The 21,088-nt window shown below is 40.1% G+C and overlaps 1 protein-coding gene across 1 annotated transcript in view; it reads left to right on the top strand.

Moving 5' to 3' along the window:
* The window catches only part of frem3 (Fras1 related extracellular matrix 3), a 170,918-nt gene that overhangs the window by 89,464 nt on the left and 60,366 nt on the right, over positions 1–21,088 (top strand). The window contains exons 3-6 of the mRNA XM_063047320.1: positions 3,357–3,503; positions 4,657–4,887; positions 8,145–8,270; positions 8,903–9,154. Coding sequence (XP_062903390.1) covers positions 3,357–3,503; positions 4,657–4,887; positions 8,145–8,270; positions 8,903–9,154 — 756 coding nt within the window. The remainder of the gene's footprint in view (positions 1–3,356; positions 3,504–4,656; positions 4,888–8,144; positions 8,271–8,902; positions 9,155–21,088) is intronic.

The following is a 21,088-nucleotide window of genomic DNA, read 5'->3' as shown; positions in this document are numbered from 1 at the left end:
ATACAGGACAGTGTTTACCCTGAAAAGACTACCATGACCATGAAGCCTTGCACGGGCACCTGTGTGCACATGCGTGACGTGCACATGCGTGTACGTGCCAATTTTTTTTCCACAAATCGGTTTTGACTTAATCTTCCCGACTACACTGTACATACATTATTTCTACTTTATGTAGGCTGTGTGTTTATCATATCATTCCTACTTTTACTATATGTTAGTGTTATTTTAGGTTTTATGTGTTATTTGGTATGATTTGGCAGGTTATTTTTTGGGTCTGGGAATACTCAAAAATTTTTCCCATATAAATTAATGGTAATTGCTTCTGCGCTTTATGCCATTTCGGCACGAAAGGTTTCATAGGAACGCTCTACCTTAGCAGGGGAAATAGGGGACAAGGGCGGTCCCGTATGGGACAAACCAATTTAGCCCAATATACGGGATGTCCCGGCAATACGGGACAGTTGGCAACCCTATGTTCAAGTTCAACAGTGCGTGACGGGGAATGAGGAAAGGTGCAGCTGACTGATATTGTTTCCTCTCAGCCCGGTAGCATATGTTTTGCAGCCCAGTGCCGATCCGCGGCCTGGTGGTTGGGGACCGCTGTTTTGGCTATACCATCGTCAAGATGCTAGAGTCAGTAATTAAAGAAGAAATTGCTAGTCACATAGGAAAGCTGAAAATAATAAGAGCTGAATGAACTTTGTTTTATGAGGGACAAATAATATTTGACCAATTTGCTTGAGTTATCTCAGGATGTAACAAGTGGAGTTAGCATTGGGGAACCTGTAGATGTAGTGTATTTGGATTTCTAGGGTCTGGGCTGATGATTGCTGGGACCTTTTGGCAAACCTGCAGTCAGAACAGGGAGCCTTATGAGATAGAAGTATGACATACAGGCAAGACAGATGGGTTGTGGTAAAAGATGTTTAATTGAACAAGAATGCTGATCCAGTTTACTGAAGAATCACCCAAGTGTTATTGAACTCATTCCTTGTGAGATTATATGAATAATAAATACTTTATTGTTCCTGAGTGGGAAATTAGTTCGTTACAGCAGCAATATTTAAAAAACACACTTAACTAATAATAAAGTACAGAATAATAATATGCACAATAATAATTTACTAATGTTCAATAATAATGTATGAAATAATAAAACAGAGACTATTGTACTATGATGTGTGTTCTCCTGTCACACAGAGATGAACTGTTGTATATGCTTATTACATTTGTTAGGAAAGATTTTTTGTAACGATCCTTATGACAGTGCATAGAGATAAGCAAACACATAGAGATTACTTCTATTTAATTTTTATTAACATTAACTTATATAAAAAAATAAAATAAAATCAAGAACAATAAATATCAGAGAGCAACTATTCTGATTTTAACTTTCCGTGACAGAATTTGTCTTTGAAAACAAAACGTTGCTCTGGACAAAAAGATAATCTTGGTCACATTTTCTTTATTCTCACGGATGCTCTTGATCAACATCAATCAGGCAGAGTCAAAGTAATATCTCTATAATAAGACCTTTTAAATCCTGACATCCTCAACATCATGTGACCTTTCCTAAAAGCCAACTTGAACCAGTCTCACCATCAAAGGCTCCGAGGTTCACCCACTGACCATAGTGGCAAAGAGCAGAATTGACAATGACCTGACCTCGTGGGGAATCTGTGAGAGGAACTGAAGTGTGAGAAATAAAAACAGCCCATTCTACTGCTGGTCTGATTTCACTGTACATGTACATGAAGCGGTACATAAACAGTCACCATTTTCAATCGACATATGCCACGCTGTTAAATCATATGAAGTCTGTCCTGTTATGAATGTTTCTGATGCATCAACTGTAATATTCTCTGTGTGATGACATTGAATGCTAGGTAGTAGACAGAGCAATAACTTAAAATCTTATCCATTTGTCCTGTGATTCAGTCAATTTATTTTGTGGCTTTAGTTCACTCTTAAAAGCAAATGCAACTCAATTTGTTTCTCAGATTTAACAAAGATTTGCTTTAATAAGGGGAATCCCCAAGTCCCAAAATTCTCATGCATTTTAAAGTTAATAATTATTTTTAGGTTCACGTGGCTTTGAATATGAATCAATCAACAGCAATCTGATGGTGACCAGACAATGATTTTAGGTGTTTGTCAAGAGATAAATAATGAATGCAATGGAAAAAGAATCAGTTTTTGTCACTTGGGCATTGCGGATAAGGTCAGCATGCACTGTCCCTTTAACTGGCCTTGAGAAGGTGGGGCTGAGCCACCTATATCAGAGTGGTTTACCAAGTGAGTTAACAGTCAAATGTATGCAGCGGGTCTGGAGTTACGTATAGGCTATACCATCTAAGAATATAAGAAAGTAGGAGCTATGAGTAGGACACTTAGCCTCTTATCCTGCCCGGCTATTCAAGATAACTCTCAATTCTGCATATTTCAAAAATTTATCTACTTCCATTTTTAATTATTGCATATGACATAGCTCACAACCCTCTAGGGTAGAGAATTTCTGAGCTTTACTGGGCTCCGCACAAAAACATTTCCATTCACCTCATTTTAAATGTCTTGTTTCCTGTCCCATAACAATGTTTCCTCATTTGTGACTACCACTGGCCGAAACCTTGGAGTGTCTACCCTACCATTCCCTCTAAGGATATTATATGTTTCCATAAACTCACTCCTCTTTCTCCAACTTCTTTGTCCTCTCATGATAGGGAAATCTTCTCATCCCAGTGAGTCTTATCTGGACCAAAACTATGCATAGTAATTTAGGTCAAAGTTGCTGGTGAATGCAGCAGGCCAAGCAGCATCTATAGGAAGAGATACAGTCGACGTTTCAGGCCGAGACCCTTCGTCAGGACTAACTGAAGGAAGAGTTAGTAAGAGATTCTGTGACTAACTCTTCCTTCAGTTAGTCCTGACGAAGGGTCTCGACCTGAAGCGTGGACTGTACCTTTTCCTAGAGATGCTGCCTGGCCTGCTGCGTTCACCAGCAACTTTGATGTGTGTTTCTTGAATTTCCAGCATCTGCAGAATTCCTCTTGTTTGCATAGTAATTTCAGTGTGGCCTCACCAATTATCTTTAGAATTGTAACAATAAGCTATTTCTAAACTCCAACATCCTTGTAATAAAGAGTTTTGGCCTGAAACGTCAATTGTAGATGTTGCCTGGCCTGCTGAGTTCCTCCAGCATTTTGTCTCTGTTGCTTGGATTTCAAGCATCTGCAGTTTTTCCTCTTGTTTGTAATAAAAGCTAATTTGTTGCTTACTTTCTTATCTAATGGCTACTAACACCCGTGAGTCTTATACTGTACTTAGAAAATTTAGAGCTGTGCTTCACTCGTTTGCAGGAGGGAACAAGTTGAAGAGTCAGCCATTTCGTCTGAATTGGGCTTGGATTTCCTTGGAAAGGGACTATTACCTTGTGGATGAGGATTCACGTTTCCTGGAAGTAACACTGAAGCGAAGAGGATATTTGGGAGAAACATCCTTTGTTGGTAAGCATCTTCTGTGACCTCACAGGAAATAGAAAATCCAAGGGCAGTATTACTGGTGTTTCAGGGAAGAACCCTCATAGAATTTTGTCACTCCTCAAGAAATATGTGCAAGTATAATTTAATAATGCAACCCAATGCAAAACATTGTATGTAAAAAGTCCTCAGTACTATTTTATCTCCTACTTCGTTGAATTCATTACAAGCATGGCATTTGGATATATTAGGAAAGATATTTTCAAGAAGATTCCTATTTCTTTTTGTGAGTAAGGTTCATGCTTAATTTGAACACCAATTATTTTAACTTCTGATTTATTTAACAGCCTTTCACTGAACCACAAACATGATAGGGATCAGTGGAATCATGAAAGGAATAAATGAGCTTTAGTGAAGCGATGCCTAAATTATCCTGACAAGGGTTAAAGATTATATCTAGGAATTGTTTTAATACACCATGTTCTTTTGTTTTAATGATTTTGGCTAACAATGGAGCAAAATGCTGACCTTCTACTTAATATCATGGTACAACTCCGCGAAGAAAAATTGTAATAGTATTCATCTTCATTACATAGACTTTAATTTTGTGGATTGAACCTTCTGGCCAATATAAATCCAAACCGATTTGTTTTCCATTTAACACCCTAAACCCAGCACTCCTTAGCCCATAGAGAGTGTTCCTTTGGAAATAGATTTTGTGTGTGATGGTATTTATTAACACAGCCATGAATATGTACATAGGGTACTGAACCTCACATATTTTGTAGGTTCTTTCTACTGCACCTTTTCCATCACCAAGACTACTCTCATTTCACTGCCCCCTTTAATTCCGCTGCAGGCTTTTGTGTTAACATAGGGTATGCAAATCAAATCAAGCATGTCCAAACAATATAGAGTCATAACTTGCTTCCCAAGGTATCCCACACAGCTGCAATAGTCCCACAGCACCAGCATAAAAAATAAGGGCTTGCATTTCTCAATCATCTTTCACAGCCCCCGGGTGCCCCAGAGTGGATGGTCAGAAGTTAGGAATATATAATACAATGCAGTGGCTCAACTAACTGTTTACTTCATCGACTTTCTACAAAGCTAAAGCTGCAATAAAAATCCAACCACACAATCAAGGATGGTGTCAGTTTTTGTTTCCATTATCCTGCAGGTATTGCCACCCAGGATGGCACTGCTGAAAGAGATAAAGATTTCAGAGGAAAACTGCAAAAACAGGTCCAGTTCAACCCTGGCCAATCAACTGCTACTTGGAAGGTGAAGGTACTGGCCGATCATGAATATGAGACTTCAGAAACTTTCCGGATTGTTCTGTCTGACCCTGTCATGGCTGTACTGGATTTCCCAGAAACAGCTACTGTTGAGATTATCGATCCAGAAGATGGTAAGTACACAACATTCCCAAGAATGCCAGGTTTGAATAAACATATTGATTTTAATAATAATCATTGTTGAGCTCATAGGACGTGTCTACGTAGAGATGAATTTTTGAATGGTACTCATTAACACAAGCATAAATCAATAAACATGAAGCATATTTCTGATATGAATTTCTAAAGTGTTCAGAGCACTGAAATGTCAGCTCAGGGATAGATTTGCAGATATCTTGTTCTCTCTCAAGGAGGTCTGATGTCCAGCCCCAGATGGAACCTTCAGAGGAGCAGTGGGAAGACGAGCAAGCAATGAATATGAATCTGTCTTGTTTTTCCAGAGAAGTCAAGTAACAATTACACCATCTTCAACACACAGGACAGAGATTCTGATGAATATGCAGAGAGGTAAATACTGAGAAGCATAAGAGCCTGCAAAAAGTGGAAAAAAATTCAACCAATTGCTAAGGATGCTTCAGAGATCATGTGTTTGGAGATACTTTAAGGATAGCCTCAGCAAGTAACTGCAGTGTACTTTGTATACACCATGGCCATGGAATATCTGTGATGATTGGAAGGAGATTTAAGATGAGCATTTAGAGTCCATCCAGAATCGACTGAAGAGAGTGAGGGTCTGCTGCCCTCATAAACCAAATGCCTTCATTCTGGTGAAGGCACTCTTTAAGTTCCAACAGTGCTGTGAGTAAAGCATTCCAGTGTCTAGACCCAGTAGCAAAGAAGGAGCAGCAATATAAAATCCCAAATCAGGATGGTGCATGACTTGGAGATCATGGTTTTCCCTTGGAATTGCTTCCTTTATGCAACTTGAAGGTAAAGGTTACAATCTGGAAGGTTTTCACAGGTAACCAAGGCAAGTAATTGCAGTGCATTTTGAAGATGGCATACATAGAATATACCATCTGGTAAAGGAATAACGGTTTAGGGTGGAAATGGAATACCATTTAAGTGGACTGCTTTGTCCTGGACAAGCTGTAGGAAATGAGTCACTCATCATGAGATATCTTGCCTCTTGCCTGCTTTTGTATTTTTGTCAAGTACAGTTATTCTCCCCACATTCTCATCAATTCCTCCCAGAGCCTATCACTTACCTATTTACTTAAGACAATCAACCTGTTGACCCACACACCTTTTAGGATGTGTAAGGGAACTCATAGAGTTGCAAGGAGAACATATAAATATCTCACGTTAGAAGCTGGGACTTAACTTGGGTCTCTGTCACTGAGAGGAGGCTGCTTTCCTTACTGCACCGCTGCCAAAATGGCGGTGGATCGATATTTAACAAGGAGATTGAAAATCTGGTTGAGTGATGCCATAACAACAATCTCTCACTCAACATCAGCAAAATGAGAGGGCCGATTATTGACCACTGGAGGATGAAGTGGAAGGTCCATGAGCGAGTCCTCGGGATCGGAGGTGGAGAGGATTAGTAGTTTTAAATTCCTTGTGTTGTCATATCAGAAGATCTGTCCTGGAATCAGCATGTAAGTACCGTAACAAAGAAGTCACAGCAGCACCTCAACTTTCTTAGCAGATAGCATAGATTTGGTATGTCAACAAAACATTTGACGGACTTCTATAGATGCACAGTGGAGAGTATCCTGACTGGATGCATCATAGTCTGATATGGAAACACCAATGCCTAAGAATGGAAAAAACTACAGAAATTGGAGGATATAGCCCAGTCCATCATAGACAAAGCCCTCTCCACCATTGAGTTCACTTACAAGGAGTGATGCCACAAGAAAGCAGCATCCATCATCAAAGACCATCCAGGCCACACTCTCTTCTCGCCACTACCATTGGACAGGAGGTACAGGAGCTTTAAGTCCCACACCACCGGGTCAGGAACGGTTATTAGACTTCAACCATGAACCAGCATGGGTAACTTCACTCACTTCAATCACCAAAACTCCTAACAGATTTTCCAATCTGCAGACTCACTTTCAAGGACTCTTTACAACTTATGTTCTCAATATTATTGTTTATTTTCACAATTTGTCTTCTTTTACACATTTATTGTTTGTCAGTATATGTTTATGTATAGATTTTCATAAATTCTATTCTGTACTTGTTTTCCTGCAAATGACTGCAAGAAATTGAATCTCATGATAGTATATGGCAACTTTATGTACAGTGGATTCCAGTTATTTGGGATACATTCAGACCAGTACATTTTGGCCCAATTAAGCAGCTGCCCCAATTAGCTGAAATTTCATAGAAATAGTTATAAGTTATATAAATAAAACAAACCCCTGTTTAACTGAGGAACAAATTATGTATTTAAATGAAATACAGAACAAATAGGAACACTACTCCAGTACTATAAAACTATGGATTAGTTCCTTATAGTTATTGTTATAAGAATTCATCCATATTCTTTAGATTGACTATAAATGAACAAAATCTGTGCAGACACCTAGTGCAGATAATGGACTGTCTTTAAAGATTGCATCATTTAATTCTTCATTTTCATTGTAACATTCAAGATGATTGTCGATACCTTCAACTTCTTCATAGTCCCTAACTTGTTGAAGTAGTGGAATCATTTCATTTCATTTCCATTCCCAGCCTTTTCTGGCATCTCCAGTCCTGAACAATTGAAACCACATTGGACAAAACAGTTCTGAATTGTCTTACTGCTTTTTCCTCGCCAACTATCAGTGACAAAAATCACTGCTTTTTGAACACAATCACACAGCTGACGTTATTTAAAAACTTCGCTCTAACCACAGTGTAGTGTCTAAAGGCCATGCAAGTGTAGGCGACTGATGCTAGTTTCAGGCAATTCAACAACAATCTCCTGATCCAACTAAGTGACATATTGTCCCAAATAGATGAAAAAAATCCCAGCCATTTTCTCGATTAGTTTTCATTCTTTAAGAGTTGTCTCAAATAAGTGGCTGTCCCGATTAACGTTAGACACAATTAACTGAAATTCACTGTACTTTTTAAATAAATTTTATTTTAAACTTTTGAACTTTAAACTTTGTAGCTTCTCAATGTTTGTGAAAAGGTATTTGAAGGGTGTATTGTGCTAAAATCTGCTTTGCCAAGTCAGAGTTCAGTATATCAGTGCTTGCTATAGTTTAATTATGATACAGTCTCATTATGAGTCAAAACTATGATCTAAGTGTCCTAGTGTTCAGTGTGTCTCAGCATGCCTCTATGTCGGGGTATTCGAGTGGGGGCAAGGCGCTTGATCCAGTTTTGCTCTGATGTCTAAAGGCCTTCTTATTGACCTTTCTTACAGAGTCAACAGTTTACATTCCACAGTCAGAGTATAGGATTGAGGAGGATACTGGTGAAGTGTTTGTTCCTGTGAAGCGGTCTGGAGATTTCAGCCAGGAACTCATGGTCATCTGCTTCACACAGCAAGGTAAGCTCATAAATTCTTGTGTTTCTTTCAAAATAATAATGTTGTAACTGTGAACAAAGTGAGAGACAAACTGTGAGAGACACTGAAGCTAATGGATATAGAAGCCTTTATTCTAGCAAAATGAGTATACAGACATCATATTCAAGACACTCTTGAAAGTAGAGGCCTGCCTAACCCAATATTACATAACATTTTATATGCTAAACATCAAAGGTAACAGTAGGACAATTCTATAGTTACAATGTATCTACAATGCTTCCTTTGAATTTTCATACACACCCTTCCCCACACCCACACTCCAGACACCCAAAATGAATATTAGTCAGCATTGTCTCTCTTGATTCGTGCATAAGCAGACATCAAGTGAATGGATGTCAACCCCACGGAGTCTATTGTTCAGAGCTGCATTTTAAATTCAACCTACAGTCCACATTCAAATTTGAAGATTGCTTGCTGCTGAAATTAATATTTGCTACATACCCTAACTCTAGAATATGCCTTAACAATAGCATAGCCAAATGCTTTACAGAAGAATTAACCCGAGAAGTGCCTTATAAATGCAAGTCTTCTGTATAAAAGTGGGCTCAGATTTGTCCTGGAGAATGTTTAATGAGTGCATACCTCATCTCCAGCTACTGCCACAGGAACTACTCCAAGTACCATCTTGTCATATTCTGACTTTATCAGCCGGCCAGAAGATCACACAAGTGTGATTCGATTTGACAAGGAAGAGACAGAAAAATTCTGTCGCGTTGTCATCATGGATGATTCACTTTATGAAGAGGAGGAGAGCTTCAACGTCACACTCAGCATGCCGATGGGTGGTCAGATTGGCAAGCAGTATCCCACAACTCGCATCATCGTTCTCCCAGATATAGCAGACGGTATGTGTGTCGGTTTCTTTATCATTTAATTTAAATTGCACTTAAGAGATTTGGCAGATCTCATGATAACTGCATAAAAGTAACCAGTCTGTAATCATTGTGTTTTCTAATGAGGAGAGGTGATGCTCTGAGCTAATTGGTGGTACTTGTATCTACTTCATTACTTCCTTCACTGTATAAAAGCAGCTCATCTGTTTAGTGTTGTGAACCAGATCGGATACTTTCAGGACATAAAAGGGACAGAGAATACAGAGTTACACAGCCCATTGACCCCTCCTTCTGTTTTGATTCAAGTTTAATCCCCCATAATCCACTTTATGGGTGGTGGGGTGGAGATATGTCTCTATCAAAGGAGGTGTAATGCATTCCTTCCCTCTGCTAGTCTGCAGGTCACCCTTGGGCAAGGTGTAGCACCTGTTTAGCCCCCTCCCCCTTCCAAATCAGGGTCACGTAAAGCCATGAGAGCAGGTGGTGGATGGTCGTATGAACAGCTGGTGCATATCACAAGTCCTGTGATATGCGACTGCTGAAGAGTATTGATAATGGATCGGGTCGCCCGCCTTTTAAAGACACTACCCGCAAGAAGGCAATGCCAAACCACTTCTGTAGAAAAATTTGCCAAGAGCAGTCATGGTCATGAGACCATGTCGCCTACGTCATATAATACGGCACATAATGATGATGATGAATCCATTTTATTCGAGAGATGCCAAGTTGGTACTAAAGACAATGTACTCTTTCATTTTGAATATTAATCTTGGCTATGTTAAAATTTAATATCAAAGGTATGTCAGTCCTTTTTAAGGTAAAAATGCCAAAATTCTACTCAATAACAGTGCACCAAGGCCGTATATAATAAATAATTCATACTCCTGTTATCAAATCCTCTTGTAACAGAGGTCAGTGTAAGCTAATTGCTTGCAGGCAGCTGTATATTAGCTTTCAATGATTTGTGAATAAGAATACCTAGATCCTTGTGAACTTCAAAATTTCCCAGTCTGACGCCATTTAAAAAATGTTCTGCTTTCTTAGTTTGTGGATTAGTGTGGATGATTTCACGTTTTTCTGCATTATGTCCTTATCTGCCCTGTACAATATTTTATACTGGTTAGGCATTTTAAACCTGAAATATATGACAACATAAATCACGTGTCATTAACTTTCTGCAAGAAGAGCCAATTAATTTAAAGCATAAAGATTTCATGAATTGCTTTGTCTATCCAGACCTGCCTCTTGGCTTTTTTGCGCTACCTTACTTCCCATTTTTCTATTTTCTATTTATGATATATAATTTAAATTTTTAATATTTACTAATTTTAACTATTTTTAATATCTTTAATATTTAATATTTGTGATCCAGGGAGTATGAAGCGCAGAATCAAATATCACTGGTGATTGTACGTTCTAGTACCAATTGTTTGGTGACAATAAAGCATAAAGTATGAAGTATAAAATATAAAGTATAGTGATATAGCGATGTTATGTATTTCACTCTTTTATCAACATAAGCTGCATGGGGCATCACTCTGTAGTACCCTACTCACAGTGTAAACCCACAGCAAGTATTGCTGCTCAATAAAGAGACGAATTTAGTAGCAATTATGCTCAAACGAATTTCCTACTGGATGGGTTAAAGTTGAACAAAGCTCAGTTGCAACAGTGAATTGGTAGAACTTTATTAGACATTGATAAAGTAGATCACACGTGCGATTTTGTGAGAGTTCTTGGGCTGGTGGTGTCAGGTGGTGATTTTGAGGCTGGGGTTGGTAGTTTGATGCTTAGCTGGGGCTAAGATTGGAAGGCAGCTGCACAGTCTAATATCTGGGCATGTTGTCTTTGCTAAGCAACACACATCAAAGTTGCTGGTGAACGCAGCAGGCCAGGCAGCATCTCTAGGAAGAGGTACAGTCGACGTTTCAGGCCGAGACCCTTCATCAGGACTAACTGAGGGAAGAGCTAGTAAGAGATTTGAAAGTGGGAGGGGGAGATCCAAAATGATAGGAGAAGACAGGAGGAGGAGGAATGGAGGTGGGGCATTAGCGGAAGTTAGAGAAGTCAATGTTCATGCCATCAGGTTGAAGGCTGCCCAGACGGAATATAAGGTGTTGTTCCTCCAACCTGAGTGTGACAAACCTCCCCCTCGTACCCTATCCGTTATTTATTTATATACACACATTCTTTCTCTCTCTCTCTCCTTTTTCTCCCTCTGTCCCTCTGACTATACCCCTTGCCCATCCTCTGGGTTTTCCCCCCTCCCCCTTTTCCTTCTCCCTGGGCCTCCTGTCCCATGATCCTCTCATATCCCTTTTGCCAATCACCTGTCCAGCTCTTGGCTCCATCCCTCCCCCTCCTGTCTTCTCCTATCATTTTGGATCTCCCCCTCCCCCTCCCATTTTCAAATCTCTTACTAGCTCTTCCTTCAGTTAGTCCTGACGAAGGGTCTCGGCCCGAAACGTCGACTGTACCTCTTCCTAGAGATACTGCCTGGCCTGCTGCGTTCACCAGCAACTTTGATGTGTGTTGCTTGAATTTTCAGCATCTGCAGAATTCCTCGTGTTTTTGTCTTTGCTAACTTGTCCTGTTCTCTTGCCGTAGTGTGAAATTTTTAGAATCCTTTTATCTCATTTAAACTCTTGCACAAAAATTTACTACTTGGTGTAATGTTTAGAACAACCAATAACTTAAATTGAGACAATTTCACAAGAGTGACCCCAGTAAAAGATTAAAGGATGATTCTGTTTTTACAAAGAAAACAGTCATGGGCTACAGATTATGGTAATCCGTGTCTTTAGATTGGAAATGATCTCCTTCTCCCACCCAGGAAGTGCTTTGGGATGTTAATTTTGTTTGGACACTGCCTTTGTTTCTGCCCTAGTGGTCTGACTACTCAGAGTGGCCAGTTTGAGCTCAGCTCAAAAGAACTACAATTTCCACATCACCAGCAGCATTAGTGCTGGGGCACTATTTACCCAGTTTTCTATTAACATACAAAACAGAACCCTTCTGACCCACATTCCAGCTATTGTCTGCTTCAAATACCAAGGGATAACTTCAGTTATCATGATTCATCGTGCATTCTGCTTCATCATATTTATTAAATGTTTTCCACTGTTTTGCCCAATCAATGACTGGCAATTCATTGTGTTGACGCAGCATAAGACCAACACTTAGAAATATAGATTGGAACTCTCTGGACCAGCGTTCTATGGTCTGGCAACTCCCATGGTCCAGCATCTCTTGAATCTGTAGTACAGAGAGCCACGGTAGGGCAGTGGTTATCACAATGTTATTACTGTTCGAGGTGTTCTGGAGCTTGGAGTTCAACTCCTGCACCATCTGTAAGGAGTTTGTACGTTTTCCCTGTGAACTGCATGGGTTTCCTCCAGATGCTCCAGTTTCCTCCCACAATCCAAAGATGTACCAGTTAATAGATTAATTTGTCAATGTAAATTGTCCTGTGGTTAGGCTAGTATTATAGGTGGGTTGCTGGGGTGGAGCTCATTGAGCCAGAAGGCCCTGTTCCAAGCTGTATCTCTAAATAAATATATACACAGATCTGTGCAAACTAAGATCCAAGATTCAAAGTACATTTATTCTCAAAATATGTATGCAGTATACAATTCTGAGATCTATCCTCCTGCAGGCACCTACAAATCAAAGAAACACCATGGAACCCATTCAGAAAAAAGCATCAAACATCCACCACACGAGAAAAACGAACAAGTTGTGCAAACAACAAGCGAATAACATACAGAATATTAAACATCAAATCACAGAGTCCTTATGATGTTCAGTTCAGTTCAGCCCTGTGTCGGTTGTTGACCGCAGGCCACAGAACCAGTCTGTGTTGAAGCTCCCCAACCAAAATCACGCAGAATAGTAATAATAAGGGTAAGCAGAAACCAGAAACAAAGACAGTATAAGATGAACCACAAAATGAGTCCAAGCCACGAGCAGCACCGATCGAACCCTGGCCAGGATCCAAGACTCTTGCACCACCCTCTGGCAGCAGCGAGTTAGAGGGAGAGGAGGACCGGTCAAATGCAGGCAAATGTCGCAGAGCAGCTGCTCACCTTCCGATCTTGTCCTTGTCAATTTCAACCTTGCATGACGTTTAATCGGCGAGATCGGTAAGTAATGGACCCGACCATTAAGTCGCACACTCCATTCCCGGCCTCGCTCTCATCCTTTCCAAATTCTTCTGGACACAGCAGAAGTGCCATATAGCTCAGCAGCCCCAAAAATACATCATCAAAATGTAAGGTACAGGCTCCAATCACATGCAGTTTAGAGCTGAAGCATATTTAAAAGTAGGAGAAGTGGTTTCATGAACTTTCCGCAGGACATCACTGTTGGTTGCTGGCGCCATCTTGTTAATAGATCCGGCTAAACTCTAACATTAACTAAAATCTGTACTAATCTATAGGCAATTAACCTACCAGTGCAATTTTTACAATATCAGACTACAGGGATTCCAATTTATAGAAACTTAAGGTTACAGACAGTTCTCCTGCTCAGAGGCAGTTTCTATGGTCTGGCACCAGTCCAATCACAAGAGTGCTGGACTAGAGAATTTCAATCTGTACTGTTCCAAGAATTTATGAGTGATGTCAAAGAATAGCTTGTTGTACAAATTGTTGGGGCTGTAAATCACAGCCACATACTAAAGTAGATTTACCCTTCAAGATGCCATGTCTTTGCCATCCAGTATGCAGCGGTTTTCTATTTCATAGGGGTTATTCATCCCTGCTGCATAAAGAAACTAAACTTCTGGAAAGTAATGGATGTAAGTCATAACCTTCTGCATTTTATCATTAATAGTCATATAATAATAAACATTTTGTTGAAATAAAGTGAAGATGAATCCTAAAAAATAGAATCCAAAAGAGACAGAAATTTCACTGTTCAACAGTGCTGTCACATGACTGTATACAACTTTGTGATTCACCAACAGTGAGTCTAAAGGGCTGCTAATTCCATAAAAAAGGCTGTAAAGCTAATGGAGATGCAATCGGCAGCAGGAAGGCCAGGCTATTGAGTTCAAACTGAGGTATCTACCTTTCATGAAATTTTGCTTTAAAACAGGAAGGAAGAATAAAAGGGGAATTAACTCATTGTTGGAAATAAAAGGCTCACTGCAGATTTTCCCTTTAAGAACAAATCACTTAGCAGTTTGCCGAGCAACAGAGGTTACAGTCAGATTTTAGCATCTGTCAGACTGGAGGAAATACTGCAACAAATACATTTTGTGTTTTTGTTTCTCCTTTTCTCTTCTTCCTTGTTCTATTTGGCTTAAAACTTGTGTCATTTGTGGAGCTCTTATTTTCTGGGTCCACTGTAAAGCTAGCTGCTGAAACACTTGAACCAATAGCCTTGTGATCAACACAAATGTCACTATAGCATTATTGATATTGTCAGACAAAAATTTAATACACTCATGTCACACTCATCTGTCCATTCATACAATGGAGACATTATCCATTTAAAATAGCAAACATGAGAAAGTCTGCAGATGCTGCAAATCCAAAGCATCACACAGAAAATGTTGGAGAAACTCAGCATGTCAAGCATAATCAATGGAAGTGAATAGATAGTCGATGTTTTGGACCAAGACCCTTCATCAGGACTGAGAAGGAAGATGGAAGTTGCCAGAATAAAACGGTGGTGGGGAGGGGAAGGAGGCTAGTTGGAACGTGATGGATGAAGCCAGGTGGGTGGGAAAGGTCAAGGGCTGGAGAAGGAGGAATCTGATAGGAGAGAAGAGCAGATTACAGCAGGAAGAGAAGGAGAAGGGCAGTCAGATAGGACCACACCTCAAGGCTGAAACAGTAATTTCCATCTCAGTAGGCTTGCTTATAGTTTGTGTTCTATTGAAATCAAAGTAATTAAAATGGCAATGGTATAAAAACATTAAACATGCAACTGAGCTATTTGTACCTTTTTATGAAGGTAGAGTCACACAGCACAGAAACAGACCCTTTGGACCAATTGGTTTATGCTTACAATATGTCCATGTACCCTATTCCCATATATTGGCCTATATCCCTCTAACTTTTTACTATTCATGTACCTGTCTCAGTGTCTATTAAATGTTGGTAATGTACTTGCTTCAACCACTTCCTCTGACAGCTCATTGCATATACAGACCACCTTCTGGATGAAAAAGTTACCCTTCAGGTTCCTATTAAATATCTCCCCTCTCACCTTAAGTCTATGCCCTCTGTTCTTGATTCCCCAACCACAGGAAAAAGATAGTATGTATTCACCATATCTACGCTCCTCATGATTTTATATATTCTGTAAAATCTGTAAATTCTGTAAAAGGAAGACATCTCTGATGTCCTAGAAAGGAAAGCTGGGCCCTGGGAACAGATGTGGCAGAGGTGAAGAAACTGAGAAAAGGGAATAGCATATTTACAGGAGATAGGGTGGAAGAGGTATAATTGAGATAACCATGGGAATCAGTAGGTTTATAAAAAATGTCGGTTGACAGTTTCGCTCCAGTGATGGAGAATGAGAGATCAAGGAAGGGGAGGAAGGTGTCAGAGATGGACCAAGTAAATTTAAGAGCAGAGTGGAGGTTAGAGGCAAAATTGATGAAATTGACTTGCTCAGCATTCGTGCATGAAGCGGTGCCAATGCAGTGGAGGAAGAGTTGGGGAGTATAACTGGGGAATGCTTCGAACGTAGACTATCCTACATATCCAACAAAGCAGCAGGCATAGCTCTAACCCAGCAGAGTGCCTGTGGCTACCCCTCAAGTTTGAAGAAAGTGGGGGAAGCTGAAGGAAAAATTGTTCAGGATGAGGATCAGTTCTGCCATGCGGAGGAGGGGGATTGGTTGGTTCTTTTGTCAAGAAAAAAGCGGAGGACTTTGAGGCCTTCCTGATGAGGGATAGAAATGTATAGGGGCTGAACATCAATGGTGAAGGCAGTCAGGGTCAGGGAATTGAAAGTTACTGAGGGAATGGAGGCCATGAGAAGTGTTATGCCCTTGATGATAAAAAAGTAAACAAATAATTTACAGAACACGAACTGCAGAGTCCCCTGAAGTGAGTCCACAGCCACAGAGCCAGTTCCACACTGAGGCAAGTGAGGTTGGTCCAGGAGCCCACTAGCTGCAGGCCACAGCTGAATCCGTTCGGTGCTAAGGTAAGCAAAGCCGGTCAAGAGACCGAATGCTGCTGGCTACAGCTGCAGAGTCAATTCAGCATTGAGGCAAGTGAAGCTGGTCCAAGAGCCCAATGGCTGCAGGGCAACAACTACTCCTAAACCTGGTAGTGTGGAACCAAGACTCCTACTCCACCGGCCCGATGGTGGCAGCAAGAAAACAGAGAGTTGGATCAAACGCAGGCAGGTGGGATGGTCTCAGGTGGAGGATCTTGGCTGGCATGAAGAACTGAGCTGAACACTTCGGTCCTCCTCCCTGCCTTGATACATTAATTTGGCTCAGTGTTTAAATCGGGTTAAATATCAGTTTGTTTTTACTCTGAGGCCCAGGCTTTGACATCTCAATCCAGCAAAGCTGCCATGATGATGGCTGTACCTGCCTTCACAAGGGTTAAATTCACCGATTCCTTCAGCAGACTGCAAAAATGCCAGATTGTTCAGATGGTTCAAAAGCACACCTCTCCAAGAGAAATTACAGGCTGTGGGTTGCAGTGACTGTAGTTCAGAAGTAGTACATATATTTAGTAGAATAGTTTGTGAGATGTCTGCAAAATGTCGTCACATATTACCAGCACCATCTTTCCAAGATCAGAGCTACAATCCCGATGGAGATCACTGCCCAGCGCCATCTTGATCACTGCATCCCTGCCCCCAACTGGAACCCCAGCTTTGTTTGTGATCTTTGGCCACAGGGCTGGGCCGTGGTTGTTACAAGTGTGGATTTTTGACCTCTGACTGAATATTTGTTGACCTAAATCTCTTATGACAATGTTTGTAAATGTTGGGAGTTCATTACATAAGAGTCATTTGCCAACTTTTCAAATTGGTAGGCATATTAATGTGAGTAAATTTGATATTCCATATGTCACTCATTTTTATGAGGTACAGTCTTGCCAGGTTCTTGACAGTAGCCACTTTAGAGAAATGAGAAACAAATTTCTCAAATCTGTCTACATTTTTACTACAGTTTGGTGCCCCATTACAACTATGTTTATTTTCTTTGATCACTGTTAACTAGAAGTCTCACACGATGAATTCAAAGCCAAATTTCTTTTCATTAACAAAGTAGGATCAACATCATAAAAGATCAACATAAAAACAAGCATTTTGTTGGGAATCATTTTAACTTGTTTGACAATTGGAAAATGCACTCCAATGAAATAATGGATAGAACTAATTTATTTAAATTATAAGCATCCAGCATGCAATATAAATTTTCACACAGGGATGGATTGTTTGCTAAAATACAGTTGTCAGTTTTACTCTTATATAAAAGTTATGTTCCCATTGTACAATGATCAATATTAATGTTGATTGAACTGTGATTAATGGAATGGAATGCCAAAGCCTACTGATGCGTGTAAAGACCAGTTATCCACAGTGTAATTGAAGCCTTGCTTAAAAGAGGCATTTAAAGACAAAGGGAAAAGTAAAGAAAGATCAAATATCACTCAGAAATTTTAGTGCCGATTAGAGAAGAATCATTCAATGCAAAGGTTGGTAAGTGTCAATCATTTGAAGTTCACCGTACATAACTGAAAGCAAAGAACAGTCCATGCTTATGTAACAAAATGTGATTTTATGTAAGCACTCAGCCACTATACTAATAATGCTGATAATACAAATTGCAAATTGAGTTCAGAAAGCAGAGCCATCTCTTTAAGTACAGACTCTGAAGCAACTAAGCAACACATTGTGTTTAATATCAAACTGATCATCTCCTTGTTATGCAATCTACTGGTTGATAAGCATATTATCTTGTACTGAAGTTTCTTCTGACAGCTTGACTCTTCCAATAGAGGACATTTGTCCATCAGTACCTCTTATTGCAGCCACATGGGATCTTCACAGGTATAGCCAGAAAAATAGATCTCCAGAACTGTCTCTGAACTGAGAATTATCACTGAGCTCAGTGAAAGTAAACAGCAATCTACTTGAGCTGCAACTGAGGATGGTTTGAACTGGTTCTTTCTGTTAATCTTCAATGTAAGCCACTTTACATGAGCTTCCACTTCCTGAATGATCTTTCAATGAACAATAAAATATTATTATACATACAAACAATTTGGACTGGACTTGAACATGGAGGAAAGAAAACAAACTTTGCTGGCTGCAGCTTTCAACATGAGATACAGCCCTGAAATTCCCCAAGAAGTAATCATGCCATAAATCTACCAGTGCCTCTACTTCCTTAGGAATTTGTGGAGATTTGGCATAGCATCTAAAACTTTGACAAAATTCTGTAGATGTGTAGTGGAAAGTATATGGACTGACTGCATTGTTTCTTCTTTTTGTATTTGCCCAGTTTGTTGTCTTCTGCACTCTGGTTGAATGCCCTATTTGGGTGGTTGGTCTTTCATTGATTCTGCTATGGTTAGTATTCTGTAGATTTGTTGAGTATGCCCATGAGCAAATGAATCTCAGGGTTGTATATGGAGACCCATACAGCATATATACTTTGATAATAACATTTACTATGAACTTTTTCTCCAGTAAAGTGAGAAGTCCTAATAAGTTTCACAAGAGGGATTTAGAAAAAGCTAATGCAGGGTGTGAACAAAGAGGTTTTAGGAAGTATTTTTGAATTAAAGAATCTTGTGTAAGGAAGTGAGTGAAGTTTTTGGTGGTTGGGAAGCTTTATTGCTGGTGGCAAAACTGAAGGAGAATAAGAAATTACACTGATCAACAGTGGTAAATGGGGCTGGAGGAAGCTGAAGATGAATAGACATTCACCATATGTAGAATTTGATTCCTTTCTGGAGCAAAACCCAGTATTGATTTTTTTTTTCAGAGGAGTTTACTGGGCATTTTTGGCAACAGGAGCTCATCCAAAGATTCGTAATGCCTTTATATTCCCTAGCATTTCTGAACTGCTCCATTTTAAGTACAACCACAGTTCATTGGGAGGCTTGGTGAACATCCATGCTGTTTAAAGGAATGCTATCACTTTCAGAAACAATATCTGCATTCTGTTGCACAACAAGCCCAAGGCTGACTCCATAGGCTGAAACCTTTTTCTGTTGGCCACACAGCTTTCGAGTGAGCTGTTTTACCATTTGGACTGAATAGAAACTTTATTAGGTACTTCTGCTTGTTAATGCAAATATCTAACCAGCCAATCTTGTGGCAGCGACTTAATGCATAAAAGCGTGCAGACATGATCAAAAGGTTCAGTTATTATTCAGCCCGAACATCAGAATGGGGACGTAATGTGACCTAAGTGACTTTGACCGTGGAATGGTTGGTGAATTGAGTGTCTCAGAAACTGCTGATCTTTTGGCATTTTCATGCACAAAAGTCTCTAGAGTTTACAGAGAATAGTGTGAGAAACAAAAAAAAAACCAAAATGCCAGTGATTAGCAGTTCTGTGGGCAAAAGTGCCTTGTTAATGGGAGAGGTCAGAGGAGAATGGACAGACTGACTCAAGCTGACAGGGAGGTGACAATAACTTAAATAACCACATGTTACAACAGTGTGTGCAAAAGAGCATCTCTGAATGTACAACATATTGAACTTTGAAGTGGATGGGCTACAGAAGCAGAAGATTATACTGGGTTCCACTCCTATGGCCACTTTATTAGGTACACTCTTGTGCCTGATATTGTGGCCATTGAGTGTAAATACCTAAACATCCTCTGGATGTTTTGGAGCTAGAGGGCAGTTATCATAGGCACTGAAGGCAAGACCAGAGTCCCTGAAGTTGGAGGCATTTTAAAGAATGACATGTGGAGCCCATATCCACAAAGAGTCCGCAGGAAACTATGCTAACTGGTCAACCTTCCCAAGGAGCAGTATCTCTCCTGTTTGCAGAAGCTGCCATTACCAGCATAGGTGGCCTTTTGTGGCGAGATGTGCAGCCCATAACTGTGCCTGGACTACCTTACCTGTTGAAGTCAAGGCTGTCAAATCTATAGAATTAAAAGATATAAGAGAAGAATTAGGCTATTCAGCTTATTGAGTCTGCTGTGCCATTCAACTCCTTTCTCCCACCTTTTCCCCATAAGCCTCAACTCTTTTGTCAATTAAAAGCCCTCTCCACCTTAAATCTACTCAATGACTTGATCTCTACTGTCCTTTGTGGGATCAAATCACAGATTCATCACCCCTTGGCTGAATAAATTCCTACCCATCTTAGTTATAAAGGGATGTCCCTTTTATTCTGAGGCTGTGCCCTTAGATCCTAGAGTCTTTGCTAATGCAAACACACAATAGATAGTGTCAGACTGCATTCACATAATTTTTGGACTTTGCTGCATAACACAGATTTCTTTATGATCCACTTGGGTTCATTGCTCAAGTCATGCTGAACCATTGAAGAAATTCCTCATGGCCAATACCAAGTTTGCAAGGACCTTGTATGACTTTTGTTCTTGAGCAAGTTACTTTACCTACCAGATGTCAACTGCCTTACTGAGACCCTGCTGTTTGGATCAGCAGGCTATCCTCCAGTTCTCACCAAACAGAGTATCATCATCATCATCAACATCAACCATATCCTGTGTAGCATGAGCAACGTACTAATTGTGAGATCAAAGCTCCTACTCAATAGTACTCCAGCACGAGGATGAACTGGAGGAGCTAAAAAAGTGGGAAAGAAAAGATGGTGGAGGGAAGAGGAGGAGAAAGAAGGGCAGTAGGAGGAGGAGGAGGAGCTGGGGGTTGGAGGCAGTGAGTAGGATGAACTTCATTCTAAGCCAATTTGATCACAAATGAATGAGAACCTACCTTCTGTTTAAAAGGTGCTTCTGATATGGGAATAGTCAG

Source organism: Mobula hypostoma, chromosome 4 (genome assembly GCF_963921235.1).
Source record: "Mobula hypostoma chromosome 4, sMobHyp1.1, whole genome shotgun sequence".
In the NCBI taxonomy this organism is placed as follows: Eukaryota; Metazoa; Chordata; class Chondrichthyes; order Myliobatiformes; family Myliobatidae; genus Mobula; species Mobula hypostoma.
This window is presented reverse-complemented; position numbering and strand designations above follow the sequence as displayed.